General features: G+C 41.2%; 1 protein-coding gene across 2 annotated transcripts in view; it reads left to right on the top strand.

Annotated features, from left to right (window-relative positions):
• Positions 1–25,686, top strand: part of LOC127386921 (BEN domain-containing protein 5) — a 911,971-nt gene that overhangs the window by 677,343 nt on the left and 208,942 nt on the right. For both annotated transcript variants that reach the window (XM_051624630.1, XM_051624629.1), the window contains exon 7: positions 18,047–18,136. In XM_051624630.1, coding sequence (XP_051480590.1) covers positions 18,047–18,136 — 90 coding nt within the window. The remainder of the gene's footprint in view (positions 1–18,046; positions 18,137–25,686) is intronic.

Here is a 25,686-nt window from a genome sequence, read left to right as displayed (position 1 = left end):
TATGAAAGGCCACTACAAATATGTGACCCAGAGGTAGAGGAGTAGGAAGGGAATATTTTAAAAATCCCATTATCAGAAAAGGTTTGTTCTGTAATGTGTTTTTTATTCTCCTTCTTCTGATGTCTTCTCTCTATTCAAGCACAAAAAAAAAATCCAAAAACTGGAGGTCTGCATTTTTGCAGATAAAATACTGGGTGATTAAACTGCAGATTTTGGGAAAGTACTTTCCAAGTTGTTTTCCAGTGAACAGAAGAAACAAACACAAGTTGTTCTTAGTAATAAAAGCATGCAGCTATAAAGTTTTTTTGGTTTGTTTTTTTTTTACCATTCAGGGATCTCAAAGTAATGTATAAGCCCAGATAATCATTACTAGTGTTATTAAAATGGAGGAAAATAAATCAGGACTTATGAAAATAGATGTCAAAAAAAGTAGTGTGGGTATGTACCATCCCTGTGCCAATTTTGAAGGCATCTGATTTGCTGCTTGCAAGAATCATAAGCCCTTTAGTAGTCATCTCTTCTCCTACAAAAATCAAAGAATAAGATCTAGAAAAACAGCCAAGTCAAGGCACCCAAGTAGAGCATGTGGGAGAACTGACTTTGAATTCAGTCCACAGCTTAAGTTCACGTGATTTGTCAGCACTGAGAAGGTGCTCTCAGTCTGGATTCTCTCCTAAACAGTTAGACTGAGGAGGACTGGGAAAGAAATACTTTGACACAATCCCTGTAACTTTAGGTTTTCCAAACTGCGTGTTCTAAATTTGAGCCTTCTGAGAGGGCACGTTCTCAAGCTTTGGGCATGGGAAGAGGCTGCTTCATGGGGCTTTCTTCATGCTGAAGCTACTCTTCTTTGTCATCCAAGTCAGTATTCACTGGGTTAGCTGTTGAGCAAGAGCAGTCGTGATCCTGTAATCTAGTATTCAGGGTGTCAATGTGAACAGAGGGAAATCAGGATTTTTGTTCATGTACTATTTAATGGTACATACTTTTAAAAAAGTAGAAATAAAATCCTACAATGTCATGTGTTTGAGGTACTCCTGAAAGTGTAAATTGCCTTCAGGTTGAGATGGGCTTTTTCCTGGGGGGTTGCCCCAAGCTGAGTAGGATTGCTGAACCTCTAAGTATTGAACTTAACAGGGTTGTTGCCACTGCTTTACCACTGTATTTTTTGGTGCTCTTCCATTATGTAGAAGTTGGAAATGTCTGCTAAAACTAGTGGGAGAGGCAGAGGTATGAGAATTTCTGAGGGACTTGGCCAAAGGGAGAGATCTGGTTGCCTATGGATACTGATGTCTCCTGAACTAGGTGACAGCTGAATGTAGTTTTTGAAGATCTAAACTATGGACTTAAATGGGATTTAGGCTACTTTAGTTGCTAAATCTGTTTGTGGATTTATTCTTGAATGTCTTTTGAAAGGTTACTGATCAGTTCAGTGGAAGAGCAGCAAAAAGAACACAGGATTTTTTACTTCTATCCTCATATTCAGACAATGCTATGTCATGTGTTTGATAGAGGACAATGACCTTCAAAAAGTTTTCCATCACTTTAGAAGCTTTCTCAAAATTAGGACAGTGTTTCTGGGCTCAGCCTTGACAACTTCTGAAAAATCTCTCCAGGGTTCAGTTCTAAATGTCATCAGTGTGGACATGTCTGGCTTGAAAGTTTAAATTCTGCAATGATGAGAAAATCTGCTTGAACTTAGTGGCCTGGAAGCTTTATTTTTCATTCCCTGCCTTTGAAACGCGCAGGACTGCATTACACCAGCACTCTGGAAATGAAACTTTAAATCCTCTCTGACTTTTGCATGCTGTCTGTATGGTAATAATTGTGGCTAATGGGAAGATAGCTTCTACAATTATTCTAATCAATAGATCAGGAATGCAAAAATAAAGGAAATTAGGAGTAATCTGTTTCTTCTAGATCAGTTCATAAACTGAGAAGGCAGTTGTTCCAAGTGCTGACCTAGCTTTTCATTCAAATCAAGCTTTTGTGTCATTTCCTGGTAAGGCCAGCAGGGTTAAGTCTGTCAGTTGCTCTTGTTTCTCCACTTGACTGGAGTACCTCTATTACTCTTTCATCTGAAATAGCTCCAAATCTCTCAAATATTTCTGACTAGAGAACAATGTGGTTGAGTAACATGGTTTCCATCAGAGATGTGGGTTAGAGTGGTCGGGGACTGTGGGGACAGGGAGGTGTGGGGTGATGGAGTACAGATGTTTTACTGGCAGTTTTGCCAATGATTTAGTAGCCTGCGTTGGTCGAGCTGTTTAACCTATCTTTGTTTCAAGTATTCATCACTTGAATGGGCTGGAAATTGCTTTTCTCTCACGACAGAAGTGCTGCTTGAAAAATACTTGTGCTATAGCCTGAGGGATATTGGGGAGGGATTATCAGCTTCTGTGCAATTGGGGGACACTTAGCACAAACACGGATCTATGCGGTCATGTTGCGTTCACTGATTTTCCACTCCGCAAGGAAACCCGAGGTTGACTGTTCACTCTGAAGTCTACCTTTGATAAAGGGAAGTAGCGTCGGATTCCAGCTTGGCAGAAGGTCATTAACATTCTCCTGCTGTATTACATGCAGATTTTCCTGGCTCACAAGAATAGCATTACATGAAGCATGCATTTTGTGTCAGCAAAAGAAATGCAAGCGTGCAGAGATATAGCCGGGGCTTATAGGCTTATTAGAAGATGTATAAACAGTCCTCTCCTCCACCTCCTTTGTCCTTATTTCCTGCTGACATTCCCCCTGGCTGTGTTTTCCCTTCTTCACCCTTATGTACTTTCAACAGATTGGGGTGAGAAGGGTTGTTTTTACTTAAAATCAGCAGCATAGTCTTTGATCTATCACCACCCTGTATTGGCTGACCCTTACGTGCACTGACAGTATGTGGGGGTAAAGATAAGCTCAATTCTGTAGCCTTGGCTCAGGAATTCAAATACGAGGTGGCAAAAATCCTTATAATGAGGGAATGTGGAAATAGCCTTCCTTCAAATAGGAAGGGCTGAGGAGCTGTAATTACATCAAATTACATAGACATGTATGTTGAAATTTCCCCTATATTTATGTGTTCAGGAACTTCTGTACCATGCAGAATACATAAAATGAGCCTTGTTGGCACCAGGGTATTTTGGCTTTGTACAGGATTATCAGAAGGATGGTGGGGTGGAGCATGGGGAAATTGACTTCCCTGCCCCTCTTTAATAAATGTTTTTCTGTATAAATTGGGGTGGGGAAATACTACATCTGCAGAAGCAGTGCTGAGATGTCTGTAGAGAAAACCCTCTTGCTTAAGAGCAGAAGATCCTATTTCAATTGTAGGCTGCTTAATGTAGTCAGCCAGATACATACTCAGTGGTACCACCAGCTGGCTGATTGATTGCCATCAGTTTGCAAGTAAACAGGACAACAGCCTTACAACACTGTGTGATGTGATCCTGCTACAGTGGAATGCATGGCAAGGGAAACCTCGGTGTTTCTGGAGACGTTTCTCTGCAATCATTGCCCCTTTGTTTTCCAAAGCTGTTGCTGGTTCAAACTACCTTTGATGCTCTGCTTTCAACAGTCCAAAATAGGTTGCACCAAGGAAGCAGAAGCCTGGAGTAAGAATCTGCAAGATGCCAGGCTATTCTGAGAGCCATGATAAGGCAACTGAAAGCAGTGCTCAACAAATTAGGGCCGTCTTCCTGCATGAATCTTTCTCTTGATTAGTGTCCAACCTACATCAGAATGAGAGGTGAACAGATACTGTGATTGATGTGGTCTGCAGTGTCAAAGAAATGAATGAGGCAGGAAGAGACTGGTGGGCTGGGAAGTTACTTAAAGGTCATTTAATTGATTTTCTTGCACCTTTTTCCATTTTTGTAGGTCTTATAGAGTCTGTTCAGCATATGCAGTTGGCACCTTTGATCGGGTTGGATGGATAAACGTATCACAAATGAATTGCAAGTGGCAAAGTCCTAGGCTTTATGCTTCTTTTGGCATTGAGTAGCTCCTTGGTTTCAAACCACTTGATTGAAGACTAGTCAACAATGTGTCAATGCTGATGGAAGCAATGACACTATCTCAGGCTGTGGCATCCCTCTGTGATATCAACTGCTGTCTGAATTATTCCCCCCCCCCCTCCCCTTAATGTTTTTTTGGTAAATATCCTCGTTGTGCACACTGACTCACACTTTGTATTAATGAGAAATGTAAGGCTTTAGAAAAAACAATTGCACTGTAGCCTCATTACTATGAAAAATCCATTACGTGGAAGTAATTTGTCAAAGCCAACTGTTTAGTTGCTGTAATTTACATATTTATCAAGTTTGATTGGAATGTAATGACTTTGACTTTCTTCATTTTTTTAACCTTTCTAACCCTTTTTCCATGAAGAGGGCTTTTTTTTTCTATATGGAAAAGGGCAAAACATAATTTAATCTATATTCACTAATAAATATATGTATTAATGTTTCAAAAAATTTCAATTTTATATTGGAAATGAGTTACATTTCCATGTTTTTGCATGGAAATTGATGTGGGATCTTATCAAACCATGAAGTTTTTTTTCTGTCTACCAAGGGATATGGCTGGCAAAGAATAGACAGCACAAGACTCTGTAAATGAGATAATGAGTGTCAAGATATGCAGTTAATATTGGATATCCATAATTCTTGTAGCTGAAGGATCAGACATGCATGGGTTTCCAGCATAATCACATGATATATTATGGATGATTACTTTCATTTGCATCAGATGCTGGGAGGTTTGTGACAGAGCACCGACTAGAAACATTATATTCTCTTGAATAAAGGGCTGGAGACCCAGGAGGCTGCTGAGGACACTCATCCACACAAGCATCTTACACCCCAGTGAGCTGTTACAAGACAGACAGGCAGAGGTGACTAGAGCTTGCTGAAGCAGCTGATACTGGGAGTTGTTAAAGATAAGCAATGTGGCACTGCTTGTTCACAACTGGCCTCAAGTGAAGAAATCTCTTCCCCCTGCTATGGAAAAGGCTAGAAAATATGATTCAGTGGCCACAAGAATGACAGGTGAGGTGCAGAATGCCAGCTCTCATCTGAGCACTGAAACTACCTCTATAAAAAGATAAGGACGTGAGAATTGAGCAGGTATGTGCTGTGCTTGCATGTAAGGGTTCATCTGTAGGGGTCAGTTAGCTCCTCTGGAACATTTTATGGCCTAAGCTAAAACCATGCATACAAAATTAAGGCATTTAAAAAATACATAAACATCAAAGGAAGAGGCAAGTGAGAAACAGATTGAAATTCAGCAAAAGAAATTGCTGGCTGAATACCAAGAAAAATATCCTCAGGGTGAGACAATGGAATAGTTTTCCACAGAAACTGGGTGCTGGCCAGATGAGGATGGTCTAGATGAGCTAAAAGTTCCTTGCCAGATCAAATGTGAAAGGTAATACCGATATGCTACTGACTAACTTTGAGAGGCAGTGAATATCAAGCAGCAGGTGGCCAGCCACTAATACAACCTACGTGACAAAAAATGATCTGCTACAGAAGCTGTGGCATCCAGTTTGTCAGCTCCTTTTCTGTCCTCTACTGCTTCACAGTATCTCCCACTTGACATTCGTATCTTTGACATGTCCCATCCTTTAAATAAATGATGACTGAGTGATCCCCTTGAGCTTCAACTTGGACTGTGATTTTATTAATTTATTTCTTGCTGTGCTAGATTTCTCCCCCTCCACTTTTAAAGGCTCCTTTGACTTTAATTAAAATTCTCCATAGGCTTATTGCCTTGAGAGAGATTGTGTGTGTATATAAATTGGTTTTAACAGTTTACTGACTGGCTACGTTCTTCAAAGCTCAACCAGCCTTCCTGTGTGCCTGTGTGCAGACAACAAAATGTGGTTTCACATGTGCACCATGCTGTGTTGATTGACTGCACCTCTGGAATTTCTTGCTAGCTGACGATGGGACAAAAAGGACAATTAGGATTGGTAGACACTTGTGTGCACATGAAGTTAATATGGTGCTTACAGAGATCTTGGAGAAGAAACACGTCTGCGAGAGGAGCCGTTCTTGGTTTGATGTAAAGCAGGGGACAGATGTGGCAGGTTGGTTAGAGTGGGAGAAGATTTTTATGCATCCGGGTGGAATTTAAATATCTTTGCTATAATTGTTTTTACAATAGAGGGTAAAAGGTTATAAGTAGCATCTGAATAATAACGGCAACTTACTTTATTCTGGGCCGTTAATGAGGATGAAAAGGGCCTTGCTTCTGGGTGTTTCTCACCGTTTTCTTTTGAAGGAAAGGACAGGACTTTCTTCTGCCAGACTGCATGATATGTGGTATAGGTCAAACATTTTTGTACGTTTCTGCCTGAGGTTGTGTCTGGCACTTGCTGATGCTGTCATAGCCAAAAGTGAATAGAATACATACACATAAGCAAAGGTGATTTAGGATTTCTGAGACTCCTCCCAAGCCACAGGCTCCCCAACATCACATCCCTGTGATTCAAAACTGTGGAGAATCAATGAACAAAAGTGAGGGCCTGGCAGTGTGTTCAGGAGAGGTAACCCCACTTTATGAAAAGGGGACATTTTCTCCTCACCTCTGCCATACCCCTTACATTAAAAAGAATCTGTTTCTCATCCTGATTTGAAACCAGTGTCTAACATTACAGTAAAGAAGAATTTGCTCCTGGCTGGTTTAGGGATGTGCACGAGTATTTCAGCCCCAAGGATAGTCTGCGTCCCTCGTTGCTGAAGTCTTTTAATTTGGTGTGTAAGATTCTCTATGGACAATCTTATTGGTGCTGCACGGTTGGGTCTGAATTCTGATTTTGGACAAGCTGTGAAGGTGAAAAGAGAGGCTATTCACTGGTGTCTCTTTCTTGCCTTGTGGGCTTAAGTCTCTTTCTGAAGAGAGTGCTGGTGCTTCCTGGTGAGGTCAGTGTCATGTTCTGAGGAGCACTGCTCTTCATGAATCTCATTTCAGCAGGTTGCTTATTATTGACCGCTAGCTCAGCTGCTGAGGAACATGCTGTCATAGTTCAGTAAAGGCCAAAACCCCTTGCAGAACACCTTGAATGTCCTGCCTGGGATTGCTGCCTTTCAGCCAGGTCTTGTACATTGAAGGCTTTATTCTGCTTAACCCTTTCAGTCCCTTTCCTTCCTCCCAGGGAGGGTTCAGTGCAGGGGTAGGGGGCTTGAAATAATTTCTTGTGTCCTGTAGTTGAGACATGTGGGATGTCCACATGTCTTTTTAATTAGTGTTTTGGTAAGGATGAGAGGGAAGGGTTTATGCTGTTCAAGTCAGTGTCTAAAAAGTGAAATACAGGAGATGAATCCAGTGACAGTGTTGGTTGTGTTGTATTCACTTTGTATTCACTGTACCCCCAGGTTGGAGCCTTTAGCCTAGCTGGCTGAAACCTTTATTGCTTTTCCTTTTTTTTTTTCTCCCAGAATAAGACCTGGCCCCTCTTAGACCAAGTCACTCAAATAGGTGTCTATCCAGCTTTGCCCACTGTATTATGACTCTCCAATTTTCTTTCACATCTGCTCTGGTTGTGATTTTTGCCTGTTTAAGTGAAGAATATGAGGTATAGCTTTTGTCAGCAGAGTTATTCCAGTTACAGCTTCCCAGAAACATCTTTCCTGATTTCTCCATGTTGCCTTGCAGTTTGATCCTTCCCTGTTATTTTCTCCATTGGCTTTGAGAGATTAGAGATGCTCTACTGCATCTCCTGGCAGCTGTGGATGTCCTTTACAGCATTGCCTTTCTTGGAGGGATCCACAATGAGTACTAGAACACATGGCTCTGCATCTTGGAGAAAGTGAATGAATTTAGTATATAGCTGTACTGGGACTCTCAGTTCTGTTCTGAAGTACAAATGGTTTTGCTCAATATTTATATGGGAAAATCTTAGTGCTGAATAAATGACAGGCAAATCCAGAGCAAAAGTGGAAAGAACAGAACAGAGGTGTCTTGGCTGCTCCTGTAACTGCTGGACTACTTCATGAGTGATTGGTAATTCCCTCTCTGCTATTTTGGCTGAATTTCTGACATAAATTATTCTCTTATCTTTCAGCCCATGCATACTTGTAGCAAACAAACAAACATAGACTTAGCTTTCTCCACTAGAGAGAGCTGATAGAGAATTGCTTTATAACAAGCCCTAGCAATATCTTTTGAATCCCTGGATTTTAAAGACAGACTGAAAAGACACCCACATAACTGCAGTATTGCAAGTAGAAATGTCTTGCATCTGAATATTTTATTTCTGTTCCTTTGTATAAAGTGAAGGCTACTGGGATAGTGAGCATTTCTAGAGGGATGATAGGTGTGCAAAAAGAGTGCAAGACAGTAGTAGTTAGTATTGATTCCTTCCCTAAAGGTGAGGCTTGCTTACTTTGTGGCTACAGGCAGCTCCTTAGTGTTCCTGCTTTATCTTCATTGATGTGGGGTTGTGGAGCTCAGTTAAGAGAACCCTGTGGAATGGCTGAAGGTCTTTATTACTGTCACTGGTGGTAACTGGAGAAGTGCTGCTACATACATCACCTGTACATACATTTCTATCTGGTGTAAAATTTTTAGAGAAAAATATACGGTGTGTTTTGGTTTATTCACTTTGCAATTTAAAGTTAGCTATTGCTAGGAAAAAAGATTAGTACTGTAGATCACAGTTCATGGATTCAAATATAGATGGCTGAGTTCTGACTCTGTGGAATTCAAGGAAATAGCATTGAAAGACACTTGAGTAAAATTAAGACTTTTAGCAAATAGTGGCTAGAATGTTTTTGGCTTGGTGGTTTGTTTTGTTTTATTATTATTATTATTTTCCCTGCAGGTAAACTTTACTTTCCTGTTCTGTACCATCTGAAGGACACACGCTTTTTCTGGGATTTTGGGAATGATTTCTGGGGTTCTGGGATTAGATATCAAATTTAACAAGATGATATATAGCTTTGAGGAGACACATTTGATGTACCACTTAGCCTTCCCGTAATTTACTGCCTGCCTCCAGTCTCTGGAGGGTGAGGGGTTTATCTACATTCCAACTTGACTTTATAAATAGCAAAGCAGGAGAGGGGAAAAAGAAAGCAGGCTGGGGACCTGCCTGCTAAACTGTTATGATATGATGATGATGCAGGTAGGTGACATTAAATGCTGCTCTCTGCATCCTTAATTGTGAGTTGTCATCACCTTGGCCATTTGAGGATGATAATGTGCTGTTCATATTTCAGAATTTTGTTCTTATTCATAGGACTGCATGTTCCAACCTTCAAAGGCCTATGTATAATTAAAAATCAAACCCTCAGTTTTTTTGGGAGTGTTTATTTAGTAGAGACAAGGAGGGAGGAAAGATGTGAGTGTACCTTGCTTGCTTTTGCATGCCATTTAATTTTCCTGCCTCAGAAGCATAACAACCTGACAGTACCAGCCCAAAAGGAAAAATTTATACTTCCAAGATGTAATGAAGATTAAAAACAAACAAATGGTGCTGGGAGGCCAGAGGAATCTTGCCCTATAGTAATTTGCTATTTCTCATTTTGCAAGTAGTCTGCAGTGTTGTTTGATCTATGCTTCAACATCATTTTACTAAGAGATATTTCTGGCCTTTTGCTTCACAGTCAGATCCCCTTGCTGGGCTATTATGTTGAAAATGCAGTCAAGTATTAACATTGAGAGTGTTTATGTAACCTCCCACCGCATGGAACCCCTCCAAAATGCCCTGCATTTAAGGGAGAGAAGGGGAAGGAGTGAATGAAAAGAGTTGGATAGAAATAGTGCCTGCTCTGGGATTTAAACAGGTCAAGTCATTTCAGTAAATAGAAGTTATGCTGTTGACATATGCCCATCTGCTTAAACTGTCATCGAAGTTCACTTAGTTGCATTCCAGCAGAGATTGTTGGCTGTTGAAGAGCTGTGAGAGGCATTGTTACAGAGTACTTAGAGAAGGAAAAGGGAAGAGGAACAAAGAAATAATCAGGCAAGGAGATAATACAGGTAGTACACTTTCAGATTCCTGGTGGCACTGACAAGTGTTGATAACTCTTTCAGCATCTGCCTTCAGAGCACTGAGTCCCACTTTCCTACCCTGCCCCTCTGTCTGTCCCTATAGGATGCTCATGTAAGTCTTAATATTTCCTCTTTTCCTTTTCTGCTGGAATATATTTAATTTACTTTGAACAAGAGCAAAGCCAAATCCCAGGGCCTCTGAATAAGGGAGAGTTGTGGAGGGGGAGCACAATGAATGTCTTAATCCTGTGTCACCCTATCTTTGAGACACTGTGCTACACTAAATTGATTTTGCAAATGAAAGCTAAAAGCTAAGCAAAAGCCACCAATCTATTTTGCCTAAAGATGATTTTAGTGCTCTTTATGTTTCCCTAAATGACAAACCAATTTGTTACCTGCCTACATAAACATTTGCCTATATTAGCACCAGAAATGTTTTATTTTTATTAGCTCAAACTTTATCTTTTTATGAAGACACAGGGGCCCAATAAAATTAGTGTGCAAATATAATACTCAATTTGCATTTTTCTATGGTCAGCAGAAAAGCTGAGCAAAATCAATTTGATATTAGGTCAGCATATACATCAATAAAGCATGCACACACACAGGACCATTGTAATGGTCTCTGTAATTTCTACGCTGCCAGGATAAAGAGATTAAATAATATTAAATGCTCCAAAATAGCTTTGCTTTTAAGAGGACTGTAAAAAGAAAGAGAGACTTTGGCATAAAATGGGCAATAAAGGATAATAGTTGCACCATCTCCAACTCAGAAACATTGTGATGATCTCAGAGGCAGACTTCTTGCTAAATGGCCCCAATTCAGCAAAGCTCTTATGCCAACATGTTAAAGCACGTTTATACACACAATAGAAGTCCCTCAAACAAATCACATATTTAAGCACCTGACACAGAGTCAGGGCCAGGACCTGAATAAAAATCTAGAACTTGAGAGGTTTGGATCTACTTTTGAGCATTGCATGTGCAGGATTGTTGCTGGGTGGAAGGTGAATGCACAAATGAAGCTTTGCTAAACAAAAACCCTGTGCACACCAGATGGGACTGTCTAAACATGGTGAGGTGAGTCAATGAGCAACAAGGGCACCTTGTAACAGTGCTGCCCCTGTGTAGACATGCCCTCCCATGGATTCTGCTGCCTCCCTTTCCACCTCAAAGGAGGTTGTAAAGAGATGGGGATAGGTCTGTTCAATGAAGTTACAAGTGATAGGACAAGAGGTAATGACCTCCAGTTGCACCATGGGAGGTTTAGATTGGGTGTTAGAAAGAATATAATCACTAAAAGGGTTACCAGGCATGCTGACAGGCTGCCCAGGGTAGTGGTGGACTCATCCCTGGAGGCATTTCAGATTTGTATAGACATAGTACTTAGGGATATGGTTTAGTTCAAGACTTATCAGTCTTAGGTTAACGGTCGGCCTTGAAGATCTTTAAGGTCTTTTCCAGCCAAGGTGATTCTGTGATATGAATACATAGGATTAGGTGTCAGACTTTCACAAACTGTAGTCCAGTCTTTGCTCATCTTCCTGTGGTACAATTGGCATAATTTTTACCTTTTGTGCCACTTAGTTTCTTTGTACTGCTCAAACCAACTGTAAGAAGGCAAGAAAGAAAAACTTGTGTTCAGTTCACCTTACCAAGTCCAGTGGGATTTGGTAGTGATCAAAAATGCTCTTCTTTTTTCACTCTGTGTTGCTGAGATACACTCTCTTACCTAAAATGACATTTGTGTCCAGAAGTAACAAAGATAAATGGAATTGGGTGGTAATCTGGTCTCTTTGGAAAAGCCAGAGTACAGTAAATGCTGCTTGTATTTAATTTGTTAAAGCAGGTTAATGTAGTAGAGACTAGGCCATCAGGACAGCAACAACATCAGTGTTTGCTTTTTGTATGAATGTTATGGTTCTGTTGGACACAGACAAGCCAAGACAGCAAAGTGAAGTGTAACACAGTAGAATCACAGGGGTTGGAAGGGATCTCCGAAGATCATCTTGCTGCAGCAGGAACACCTAGGGCAGATCACACAGGAACGCATCCAGACAGGTCTTGAAAGTCTCCAGAGAAGGAGACTCCACAACCTCTCTGGGGAGCCTGTTCCAGTGCTCCATCACCCTCAGAGTAAAGATGTTTTTCCTCATGTTGTGGTGGAACTTCCTGTGTTGCAACTTGGTGCTGTTTTCCCTTGTCCTATCATAGGACACCACTGAAAAGATACTGACACACACCCTTCAGATATTTTTAGACATTAATAAGGTCCCATCTTAGTCGTCTCTTATCAAGACTAAACAGCCCAAGGTCTCTCAGCCTTTCCAGATGTTCCAGTCCCTTAATCATCCTCATAGCTCTCCATTGGACTCTCAAGTATGCCCCATCCATCTTGAACTCGGGAACCCAGAACTAGACACAATCGGGTTATTTTTATTTCTTCTGTGGAGTCTTTAGCTCACAGGGTTTTGAATACAAAATGCTGGCAAAAGCTAATCTCGTACTGAAAAGTACCTGAGAAAGGAAGACAAGATGGAATTTATTTGCAATGGATACACATTTCATGAGAATATGTGTGAATATTTAAAACAGTAGAAATTTTGGGCATATGTTCTTAGGCTATTTCTTCTGATTAGAGCCTTCTGGTCTTCTACAGATGGGGTGAAATGTGGGAGGGGAGAAAGGCAAGCTTTTTCTAATACCTTGCCCCAACTTTGAAGTGCTCTGCAAAGGACTGGAGTTCACTTCCAAGTTCTCCTGAAGTGTCCCAGTTAAAGGCTTTCTGAAGGAGGCTTCTAGGGTCAGACTTGCTTTTCCTATGTACTCCATCAGCCTTAGTAATTTGTCATTTTCCATAATTACCACACCATGGCTACAAGACTTAAAGAAACCCCAAATCTGCAGTTTCTTGGTGGTCCATTTCTGGTCTAATGTGTTAGCAGGAAAGATTCTGAATGTTGAGCAAGGCTCTGCCTCAGTTCTATTACAGCCCTTCATTTTGGTAATGCAAAAGGGATTCCATAAATTTGATATTTCTCCACAAAATTTCTAGATGCTTAATAATAAGCTACTACATACAAATACTGTTGTTTTCATGTTTTTATAGTAGCATAAAAATGAAAATTGAATTAAAATGGCTAGATGAATTTGCTGTCTTCCCATGAAGGTTTAGATTTTTATCTAACTGGCTTTTTTTTTAGTAAGAAAAGTTTTCTGTGGAACTCTGTTTCAGTTGCTCTAGTGGAATATGTAACCAAGAGCAGAAATTGCTGTTTCCTGGGTGAGAGCTGGGGTAGTGTTGCCAGTGGGATTGCTTTAAGTGGTTGGCTCGTACGTGCTATAGCAGTAGAGGAGAAGGAACATGAGTTGAGAGCTAAACAGTGTGAGTGATATTCAAAGGAGAGAGTTTATTACTTGCTCACTGCTAACTGGGTTTCTTTTCCATATGATATCGGCTTGGTGTTTATCATCATTATGGTAGCTTTAGAGACAGAAGTGATGTTGAGGTTACTGTTGTTTATTCTGACTAGCACCTTTAGATCTTCACAGCATTGCCCAAAGGAATTATCTTTTTCAGCAGAGCAGCAGAATGGTGGTGGGTGACTAGCAAGCTACAAGGGTGTAACACACAGTGGCAGATTGTTTTAGGTCCCAGTTGGAATCTTAAGTCAAGACAAATATCAGTGATGATGGCAGAGGTAGCCTTGAGAGGAAGAGGAAAATATTTAGTTCAATATTCCAGGTACTTTCTGTAAGAGAAAATGAAAAAGAAATAATTCCAGAAAACTCTACATTTCTTTCCTTGTCAAACTTTCTCATCAAATAATTTTGCTTCTAAGATTCACTGCTAAGGCTGATGGAAGAGTAGAAGGGGTACCACAAAAGAGTATTTCTGTGTATTTCCACAACTGGCTAAGTTGTGACTAAACGGAGTGTGCTTTTCTGTCATTTTTCTTAACTGCTTTTGGCATCTCCTGAACAAGGCTGTACACTTCTGGTACTTTTAATGTTGATTGATCTTTTTCAATTTTGATGTAGAAAACAGGATGCATTTTCATTGTGATTGTTAAATAAAAATATGAAATGGTGTTTTGTAGTTGTTCTAGCCATTATTAGTTTGGTGGGTTAACCTTGGCCAGCTGCCCACCCAGCTGCTGCTACAGGAGAAAATAAGATGAAAAATCTTGTGCATCAAGATAAAAACAGGGATAGCACTTACTGGTTACCATCGTGGGCAAAGCAGACTTGACCTGGGAGAAGATTAATTAACTTATTTCTAAGTAAAATAGAATTATATAGTTAGAACCAGAGAGAAAAATTAAAACATTCCACCTACCCCCCCCCCTTTCCCCATTTTCCCAGGACTGATTTCACTCTTAACTTCTCTACCTGCCCTTCCTGTCCCCCCTCAATGGGGGCAGCCAGAGGTGGGTAATGAGGTTGTGATGATTCTGAAAATGTTCAGCTCTGCTGCTCCTTCTTCCTCACGTTTTCTGCTGCTCCAGCCTGGGCCCTTCCTGTGGTCCCTCAGGAGAACCTGGTCTGGTACAGGTTCTTCCATAGCTGCAGTCTGGATATTTGCTCCTGCCTGGTTTCTCCACAGGGGAGCATCTGCCCCGGCAGCTGGGGCACACCCTCCCCCAACCCTGGTACTCACAGGACTGTTTATCTTTTTTTTCTTTTTGTTCTCCTTACTGCCTGCATGGTCTTTTTGCCCTTCCTTAAACGCACTTTCCAGGCGGTGCCACCATCTTTGCTGAGGGGCTGGACTGGGCCTTGTGGTGGGGCTGAGGTGGAGCCACTTGGGGCAGCCGCGGCCTCTCCCCAGAGCGCTTGGCCCTGCAGGCCCCTGGGCATGGACACCCACTGCACTTGGTAAAGGAAAAATAACACAACGTGCCTTGTTGTGTCTTGTTTTGTGTTTTTTAAGTCCTGATTGCTGTAGCCTGATCATAGCGATCCTTTCTTTCTTTCACTCTTTCATTTTGAGGCTACAGAGAGAGAAGGCAGCACTGTTGCTGTTTGAACTCGGGAGTGTTGGAAGGTGTGTGTGTGCACCTTCATACTTGCCGTTTTAATTTTTTTATCACGGGATGTTAGGAAGACCAAGACAAGGGTGTGAGGCTGAATTTCCAGGACCACCCACAGGATGTCTGGATGCATGGGTTATAACGTGGTGGTGCTGGGTCAAGGTTCAGGCTGGGGAGCCCAGCCTGTAATTAGCACGTGCCCTGCACTACCTGGGTTGAAAGCCCCTACGTGAAACTCTAGCTGTTATGATTTTAAGTATTAACTAGTCTTTGGTTTATATTGGAAGCCCTTGGAGCGCCTTATCTGTTACTTTGGCTAATGGGCATCTATGCTGCCTCTTCTTATGTCCCCCTTCTTCCATTGTTTTCAGAGTAGCTCAACTGTGATTGAAGAGGATCTGAGACACTAGAATCTTCTCTGCTGGTTTAGCTTCTTCCCATATGTTCATGTAACCTTGTACTTAGGCAGGGACTTGACTCACCAGAGAAACTTTTACCACATTCACCCACATTTAGAAGACAACTTGAATTTCCTAGGCTTTCCAAGCTGTAAGATAGATGCTTTTCAAAGATATTAACAGAAACATTTTAGAAATGTTTGTTGGCTTGTGCAGATGCACACATTTTGAAATCCAAACACTGAACGTGAAAATGACTCTTAAAAGTTAACAGGTCCACGTTATTTAATTCAGACCAACTGAATTTCTGTGCCAGAAAGACACACATACACAGTCATACTTGACATGTTTTACGGTTTTTGTATTAATAACATAGGATATTGCTGTAAAGAAAAGGATTTAGGAATGTATTGTTGGGTTTTATGAACTTGGAGAAAATGCTGCAAGCTGATGTTCAGCCAGCTGTGCCTTTTTTGAGCACTGCATGTCTAGGAGGCTTAGTACAATGGAAGGATCTGGGCATTGCAGGGTTGTGCCTTGACACTTTGCAGCAAATGTACTGGGCTGAAAAGTGAGTGATGCTTTGGGGACTGTAAGCCAAGGCAGAGGGAAGTTCCAGGGTGGTAATTTGGTGCTCTTCCATCCTCCAAGGAAGTGGGTGAGGGAGGTTCTGGTTAGCACTCAGTGCCACATCTCCCATGGGCTCCAAGTAGCTTTTTACTGAGCCCTAATTTGGGAAAATTCTCTTCAGTTCCAGGGGAGAATGAACTGACTAATGATGTTAATAACTATTACAAAGGGTAGAGCATAAATAACAGACATGTTGTAATTAAATACAAACTAAACCAAACCCACAAAAAACCCCCAAATTAATCCTCTGTCTAAAAATTTCCTAACCAAGGAGCTGTTCCAGCTCCAAACAGTGGCCATCGTGTTACTGAGCATCACTTCTGTGCTGAACCACAGTCCTTTAATGTAATGCTCTTTTTCCAAGAGAGAACTCCCTTCGTGCAGAAGTGATTCCAGCCTTCTCCTTTTGCTTGTTAAAGTTGATTTGCTGATTACCTCCTTCCTCTCACACTATTTCATACAAATGATATGGTGTGGTCATCAACTTCTAGCTGGATGGTTATGTGTTCCTTTTTGCTGCCTTTCCTTTTCTTCTGCAGATAAAATTGACCCCGCCAGGTGCTACTTTTGTCAGAGGCATTCTTTCTAGTATTTCTTTGCCTCTGGGGCTCAGAAACACCAGAGAGTGGTGAAGCTGGAGTATGAAAGAACAAATGAATGACTGAGTTACAGCGTGAGCAGCTGTAGGACATTTAGAGAAGCTAAGGAAATCAAAAAGAAACCTGCTGAGATTGTCTCCTGAGAACAACCAAAAATACACCTATTATTCCTGTGGTGTGCTGTTAGGTGTGATTTACCATTAGGGAAACAGAGCATTTCTAAGAATTCACGAATTTTTTTATTATTTTTTTTTAAATAACTCTGATACGATCTCAAGGATTCTCAAACATCCTTGAAATTAAAAGTCTATGTTTGGGTATATATGTAATGCATCTATCTAATTTAAAAAAAAAAATGTATCTCGGATTTAGTTTCCAGTCTCCTTTCAGTGTGCAAACTTATTTTTGTTTCAAAATAAAGACTTAAACTGTCTCTAACAATTGGATCTTGCTGTGCTTGGTATTACCCCTGCTGTGTATTTTCAGATCTAGATAAGCCATCTAACGTAGGTCCTGACCTCTTCTGGTCTTTAAAATTCCAAGAACCCTTTTAAAAAGAGTAATTTTTGTTTCCTATTTATTAAGTGCAGTCATTGCACAAATGGAGAAAAGATCTTGCATGACCCGAGCAGTTTATGGTTGAAGACAGTGGCCAAAGCAGTATGGTTTCAGTACTGGAGGATTAACCCATGTTAAATTAGAGCATAGTTGGGATCAAAATCTCCCTTTGACCTATCTGTAATTTGAAGGGCACCCAGTGCATTTTCCTCACCTTCACTGGAGAAGATTGCTGGCTTTAATCTTGGTGTCTTTCATACTTTGTTTCTGAACATCTTTTTCAGTTAAGGCAGGTAAAGTCTACATTAGCTAAGAAATTAAAAAAAACCAACAAACAAATACCACACCAAACCAAAATCCCATGGAACAAAGTCGAGAAAGTGTCATTTGTTACCACTTTACCATTGTTGTGCAGAGTTAAAGCTTGTATCAAGTGTAGTGCAGGGGCAATTGGCTTTATGTTGTGAATGGCCCCCCCACTGTTGTTGTTGTTGCCCGGGGGGACATTCATCACAAGTGAGAGAGCAATTACAGTGTAGCTAAACTCGCTGTAGTAAATACTGGTTTTTAAAAAGTGAGCTGACTTTGTTGATGCAGGTTTGGCTGCATGTCACTAGTTTTGCAGCCCTTATGCAGTCTGCTATACGGCCTGGTACGGAGAGCTAGTGATGCTGACTTCTTTAATTATAGATCGTGCTTATTTATAATGTATGATCAATTTTAATAAAAGGATACGCTTTAATATTAATGGCACTTTGCGTCCTACATATGGGACCCAATTTAAGGATCTTTTTCTCTCTCTTTCCCCTCTGTCCCCTGCCACCCCCTTCTGCTGCAGCAAACCTGCGTCCAGGGGCTGAACAGAAAGTGGTGTTCATCACTGCACGGGTCCACCCTGGGGAAACACCATCTTCCTTCGTGTGCCAAGGTGAGTGTCTGCATGAAGATGGTAGATCTGGCCAGATCCGATTTCCTATGGATGTGTGTATTGGGTTTGCGAAGCTCTGTGTCTTATAGAAGGCTGAGTTCACACAACAGGTGAACAGTGAGGATATCAGCAGAATCTCTCACCTCTACCCAGCTGCCTGTCTTTTTGCAGGCAGTAGTAGTATATTACCTATGAGTCTTGTGAATGTTTCTATTGGACAGTTAGCTATGAAGCTATTCAGGAGGAATTGACAGTCACACTCATACATGTGAAATGTGATCATGTAAGGCTCCCTTTCCTAGAAAAAAAAAAGCTGGAAAAGCTCTGGGAGTCATTATCTCTTAAGTACTTATGTTTTCATGCTGTCTGCTATCTTCAGCTTCTTTTCCACCACAAAGCAATGACCCTAGCTCTCCAGTTTAATTCTAAGAGGCCTCTATTTGTCTGAAGCTGCTGCTCTGAGGAGCACAGCTCCCAGTGGCTGACTGCTGTTCCCTGTACAAAGCATTGCTGCTAAAAATAGAAAGCAAATTGCCCAGCTTGTATTTATAAAGAGCTGTAAATCTCAGGCTTGTGGGTACAAATAAATAAATAATCACGGCATGTGTTTATATAACTTCATTGTGTAGGTCTGAATTATTGTGCTTATGGTATGTGACTTTCTGCAGTGGTAAATTGTTGATGGTGTAAATCAATGTAAGTTCCCTGAAGCCGAGGCAATATGCTAATGTGCTCCATCAGCTTGGGCCTGGCCCTGCCTAGCCAATCAGTTGCATTAATCAAGCATATACAGAGTTTATTACGTTGGCTGCTTGGTAATGCAGCAGATTGGTTTGAGTCTGGCCCTGTTAGTACCTACAGACCTTGGTGGGAAACGTCTGGCACAGTTTCATAGTCTCCTCTGTGTGCTTCTCATCCTGGCGAGGTCCTGTGTCTGGCACCTCTCTAAAGCAAAAGGTCAACAGATGTCACTTCTGCTGTCGTAGCCCAGTGGGCTAACGGGACACTGGGCCTCTTTCTGCTGGCCCATGAAGTAGCAAAGGTAAAACTCTTCCTTTAATAAAATGGTACTTCAGACTGAGAGTAGGAAAACTCAGTGAGTTTCCCATCTCCTGTGGTGGTGTAGCCAATGCAAGGCATTATAGTACACATGATGTTTGTTAATGAATATGGATTTTTAATTGGATGCTTTGAGTCTGTTTGTGGCTGCTGGCATACCCCTGTGAAATGAGAGCTGTGGCATGCTGCTGAGGTGGTACTTTGTAAATGGTGTTATTTTATTTTGATAATGGAGAGTTTATTCAAAAGGCAAAAAAAAAAAAAAAAAGGGAATGTGAAAAAGCAGGTGGCATGCTTAGCCTGATGAAACAACTGGGTGGAAGTCATGCTCTGATTGCCCCAGAGAAACTTCATGCTTTGTAGCAAAAATGAAAACAAAAAGAGAGGTGGAAAAATAAGAAAAAGGAAAAGGAGGGGTCAGTCTTGGAGAAGCACATCAGAAACTTGCTGTGACTGCAGTTATAATGCACGCTTGACTCGCTTGGAAGTGCACAGATTTGAAGGCACTGAACTCTGCTGTGCATTGAGCCATTCTGCCCAGTGCAGATGAAGCTGCCTTGTGTGTATAATTAGTGTCAAGACAAGTAGAAGTGGCAAACATTTCAAGGCCATTGCTGTGTTGTTTCTAGCATTGCCAAATGTGAAATTGGGTGCTTGCTCCATCTTGGGAAACTTTTGTGTGAAAAAGTCAAAAGAAGGAATAAAAAGGATGCCTTTGGCAGTCAAGTGAGGGAACAATGAGGAATTGTGGAGTCTTGGGAAGCATTTTGGCAGAGTTATGTGTTGCAGATGTAAAATCCAAATGCCAGCCCAGTGCACGTGGAACGTGTCAGGATTTATTTTTTTTTAAGAGATTTCTTTTTGCATGTTTGATTATGCTCACCACCTGAAGTATTAAGATATGGAAGCTAATCCCAAAGATTCCCCAGGTGCAGCCAGCATCTTGTATATAGAAGACCAAAACTGTGACTGCCCAGGCCTGGAAAATCAGCTCATAGGGGAACATATAAGGAGTTACGGGATTTTTATTTATTTGTTTGTTTGTTTTTCCCTTCATTTTTTCTTGAATTACATTCAGGTTAGGCTTTGTCTTCTTCTTTAAAACTCTAAGCTCATAACTAATTATTTACTTATTTTTCTACCTGTCTTTGAACTCGCTAAGTCTCTTCCTGTCCTCTTTGACTTGGTCTCTGCTAAGGATATATAGCTATGTGTAATTCAAACAACAGCTTCCTGGGGCCTGGCTGAAGCTCCTCTTAGATTTTTATACTAGACAGGATAACCTCATGAAAAGCTTGTGGTTTAGCCTTGGTACATGAGGATATACTTGGGCCTGTCCTACACTTTGTCCTCCATTTTACCTGCAGATTGAATCAAAGCAAGGATTGTTGTGTTCCTGGGGGAAAAGACCACAAGGCTGTTTCCCCATTCAGACCTATATTGTTTGTGTTATCCTTCTTCATATTCTGTTATGAAGAATCCACTCAAAACTGAATTTTGGATACAAATATTCCTGTATTCCTGCAGACAGACAAGAATTTTAAACTTGGATGCACCCTTCTGTCTCCTTACAGCTGTGGAGTGCTTGCAGCAGTAGCCAGACTTCCCTAGAATCATTAGACACCTCATCCAGCAGTTAAAAAAATGTTATAATATTTCACACAATGTAGCTGCTGAGCTGCAGCTCACTTCCTTAAAAGGCAGACAAAACCCCAGAGGGCCTCTTCATAGAAAGATGGATTAAGAACCTTTTGTTTCATTTTGGTCTTTTAAGAGTTATTAAGATGCTTCAGGTTAGCCTTTTTAGGAAGTTTTCCTCCTAAGTCTCAACTGCTGTTGTGAAGCTCAGTGACAGAGATGGAGAGTTACTCACCAGGGGGTGTATTTGCATGAATACCCTTTGCTTCCAAAGGTAGCCAGTGCTCTCCTCCTCAGGCTGTGACGGTCATCATGAGCATTGATGCTTGTGTCATGTTTGGGGATGAGTAAGTAAGAGCAGGGTTTAGGATGAAGAAGACTATTATTTTAACTTTATTCTTATAGACCATTTTCTAACCAGCTGGAATCACTGCCACTCCTGGAGGGCTTTTATAATGCAACATAAAACAGTGTGAATTCATCTTACAGCTTGAACTCATCTCTCAGAGGCCGTTCAGATTTCTGAGGGATTTTTCTGAAGTTGTGGTTTTAGGTTCTTTCCCTTTCTTAGATATTTATTCCTCATTTTCTTTCCCCCCCCATATTTTTATTTAAGACAATAAATGCTATTTTTCATTAAGACAAATAAAGTATTAACTCGTACAGATAAGGTCAGATGTCAGATAATGCCTATATATGTACACAAATATATCTGTCTAAAACCTGTACAAGTTCCTGTCCTCTTAAATGCTTGGATTTTGTCCGAGATCTGACACTAGAAGTATTTTTTTTCCCCACAGTATTCTTAGTCTTCTTTTCCTTCCTTTGCCTGCAAGATTTTATGTATGGGAGATCAGCAAGTGTTCCACACTGTTCATGTGCATAGGAAGCTATAGGAGACATGGCAACAACCATGTTTAAGTTTGTCCTGTTAGCTTTGGCTTTTGCCAGCAGTCAGTAATTGCAAGCTTAAGTATGTCTAGGTGTATTTAAAATATACTTTCTTCTTAGGCTTATCATGTTCTATTATTAGGGTGTAATTTGTGATCTTTTAAACACATTTTCCAGCATGGCACCCACCTTATCATCTAAATGCAAAAATGAGAATTTGTACCCTATGTGTTTTATTTCAATACAGTTTTCATTCTGAGCTCCCAGCCTGGCAAGGTCCAGTGAAGGAGGGGAGGGAGAGGGATCCCACAGCTGGGTTTGCAGATGCTGAACATCTTCTGCTAAGTGTAATTTGACATGAAGATGACCTTGAAGCTTATGGGCTGAATAGGAAACAGCCATTACAAAGAAAATATAAGGAAAACAGACACCTGGGACTCTTATCCATAAGAAATGGAGCAAAAATTACTTCTCAATCAATCTTTGTTTCATTACAGTTGCTTAAATGAATGCTCCCTCTTGCTTCAGCTTAAATCAGATGTTATGAAATGAAAAATCAGACTACACTGGTTAATGCATCTTATTTTTCTGTTAACATCTTTGGTCTGTGTTTTTAACACCTATCCTCTTGCCACCAGAGGGCAGGAAAAAAATATGAAGCCTTTTGCGTGGATTTTGATTCCAAGTTTAAAGAACAGGGTAGAAGGGGACAGACTGCCCAAAAATCAGTCTCCCAACAGCTCTCTAAGGAGTCCTACTGTTGCACAATAACTCACTGTGCTAGTGAGTGGTTGGACTTGCTCTCTAGATGATCAAGGTGCTCCGCATACTCTGAAGGATTTTACTCCTGGAAAGATTCCAAGACACCTCTAAAAAGTGGTGGCAGTTATATGGTTTACCTCATGGAGACAGTGCCTTCAAATTCTTTGAATCTGATCCTGTAAAATCCTTAAAGGAGTCAATAAGAGAGTAAAGTTGCTACAATATGACTGGGACTTTCTGGCTTTTGTGGGGGTTTTTGGGTTCTTGGGGGGTTTGTTTTTGGTTTTTTTGAGATTTTAAACTTGTGAAACAGGTAGTTGTGTGAGAAGAGTAATTTTGAAACTTGTTGCTCCTACTTGGAATTGTAGCCAACTTCTTTCATTGTGAAGAAAGAGAAGGAATAAACTTTTGGGATTAAAAGTGGGTTTTCTGTTTCCCTAACTAAGCATGACTCTTTTGAACATTAAGGCGTAAGTGATAGTACCTGAAAGACAGGACAGGGCACTTTTTAAATGCTAGACTAAATGCAGCTGATGAAGCCTTTACGTGTGAAAAGAACCATTCTGAAGTAACAGAGGTGTAGACTTTGCTTAGCTGCTTCCAGGGATAAAGAAATGAAACCAGTTCTGTAGGCACTGTTATAGGATGTTTTTAGTACCAGCAGCTGTATTGGAAAAAGACACTTAACCCAGAAACCTCCTGTTGTGGTAGTGATGGGGCCCTCAGAATCATAGAATGTCTTGAGTTGGGGGAGACCTTAAAGATCATCTAGTTCCAACCCCCCTGTGTGGACAGGGACACCTCTCACTAGATCAGGAAGCTTGAAGGCATAGTACACCAGGTTTCCTGTTGGACTGAATTTGCATCTGAGTAAGTTCATGGGTTGCATCAGTTCTGACATGACTCAATGTGTTGTGCTCTTCCTTCTGACAAACCAAGTAGTCTTAATGTCTCGGCTATATTTCCTGTCAGAGGAGGAGGCAAAATAGAATTCCATGGAGAGTGAGGATCTTAAACAACCATGTTTGCTCTATTACTGTAAAGCCTCACTTCTGTCTTCTCTGACAAATGAAAGAGACTGAAAGTCAATGCTTATGCTCTCCTGGCTACTTCTAGACTGAAAGTTCTCTGACAAACTAAGCCTTTAGACATAGACTCATCTGTGGATGCAGGGAAATGCTGTGTTTTGGCCACAGAGCAGGCCTGTGAGTGCTCTCTGGTGCAGGAATAATGCCCTCTGGGGGGCCTTGCTAGTGTTTCAGTTGGTGGGCTGCAATGCTAATACTGAATAGAACTAAGCTGAACAGAAACTCCACTGTAAAGGAGTTTTTTACTCTCTTGCCAACCCAAAGGTACAAAGACACAGCTTCAATTCCCTTTCAGTACTTGCTGTATCTTTTGCAAACCTCCTCATTTGGCTGCAATCCATGGGGAAAGTGCACCTGCTATTTCCCAGTTCCACCCTAGAGGTGACTGCTCTTGGTCAAAATAAGAACAAAATCTTTCTATAAAGTGAATGATGTTCTGCACGCCTCAGATGATGTGCGTAAGTTGTGGTAGGAGAGGATGGGAATCATTTCCTGTTCACTCAGCCACTGCTCAGCACAAGGAGTGTGCTGAACAGAAGCTGCAGTTCATGGTCTTTTCTAGGGGTTCAGGAAACCAAATGATGAGAAACAGACAAAGACAACAGAATTCAACATCCCAACCATAAATGAGCTGCAAGTTTCTCTTAATGTTGTTAGGTTCCATCCTTCTTGCTGGTATTTTTTTTTTCTTTAAGTGCACAGCTCCTAAGCTTTAATACAAAAGGAAACACAATCTCTTTGACTTCTAAAGCAAGTAGAAAAACACTGCTGTCTGTCCACTGTAAGTCTCCTGGGTAGGATTTTAGTGTGAAGTATCCCAGGAGAGAGAGAGAGAGGTTGTTCTGAGAATATAAAACATCCATATCAGAGTAACGGATATAAAACCTCCTCCTAAAATTGTGTTGATGTAAATAGACCATTAGAACAATTTCTGCTACCTGAAGTGATATTAGCTGTTACCAGATACTGCAGGTTTAGGATCAATTCACTATGGTGTCAGGCAAGTGTAAGAGGCTGTACATGTGGTTACCTGAGCTGGAGGAAATTTAATGAGGTTAAATTTCTCTGGCTATAGAGCGATGAGATTCACTCTGTTGCCACATACACATTCTGCATGTGCCAGAGAACCCCTGCACAGAGGAGAAGGTGTGATGTGGGTAGGGTAGGTACAGAGTCTATGTAGAGGCTGGGGGCTTCAGTTTGCAAAGGGAAGAAGGAATTCCCAGGGCTCTGGAGACCCAGGCTGCCTTTGAGGAAAGAGTTGTCATCTATAGAGAATGCTGTTATGTGGCTGAGAGACCCCTTCCCACCAGCAGCAGAAGTTGTTGCCTCATCTCTTCCACCCTATCAGTAATAGCGAGAACAGAAAATTGAACTTGCCAGGCAGGGTCACCCCCTAAGCCTTGCCCTGCATGCTCGCCTTGCCTCTTCCAGTAGGAAGAATGGATCAGTCCTGATACCTCAACCCTGGGACAGCAGGGTCAGCCTTGCTTATACAGCTAAGAAATGTCAAGTTGCTTTGTTTGATTCAATTTGTCCTTTGCCCGGGGCAGGCCTTTGACTACCTCTGCTTAACTAATCCTCTTTACAATAATCTGAGATCTAAAGTAGCCCTTGGTCCTCAAGAGGGAGAATGGAGACAGGCCGCACAATACAACAGCAGGCAAATTTGCTTTGTCTCCAGATGGGATTGCCCAATTAATCTCCTAAACATACTGTTTTGCCAACGTTTCTTGACTGCTCATACTTTTGAATAACATTAGGTTTAACATTAGGTCCTTCCAGCCTTAACCAACCTACCTCTACGACAAAGCACATCATCTTTGTAGCAGTACACTGTGGCACTTTGTTGATGTCTGAGGGCAGGAAAAAAAGAAAATATTGGTTCAGCTGAACTCTATGGTCTCTTGACTTTCCTTAATATGACTGATTTTTCCCACTGAAAATTGTAGTCCAAGTGGATTTTGAAGATGCTTATCCCTGTCTTCCTAATATCAAATTAGGTCAGAGCCGGTTTTTGTATATATTGCTCTGTATGGCCAGGAGTAGCAAGTCCTGCACTTCTGGGGGAGGTTTCGTGCCCATGCAACAGACCTTGTCTGGGCCTGTATG

The sequence above is a fragment of the Apus apus genome, chromosome 7 (genome assembly GCF_020740795.1).
Source record: "Apus apus isolate bApuApu2 chromosome 7, bApuApu2.pri.cur, whole genome shotgun sequence".
Lineage (NCBI taxonomy): Eukaryota > Metazoa > Chordata > Aves > Apodiformes > Apodidae > Apus > Apus apus.
Note: the sequence above shows the minus strand (reverse complement) of the source record. Positions and strands in the feature narration are given on the sequence as shown.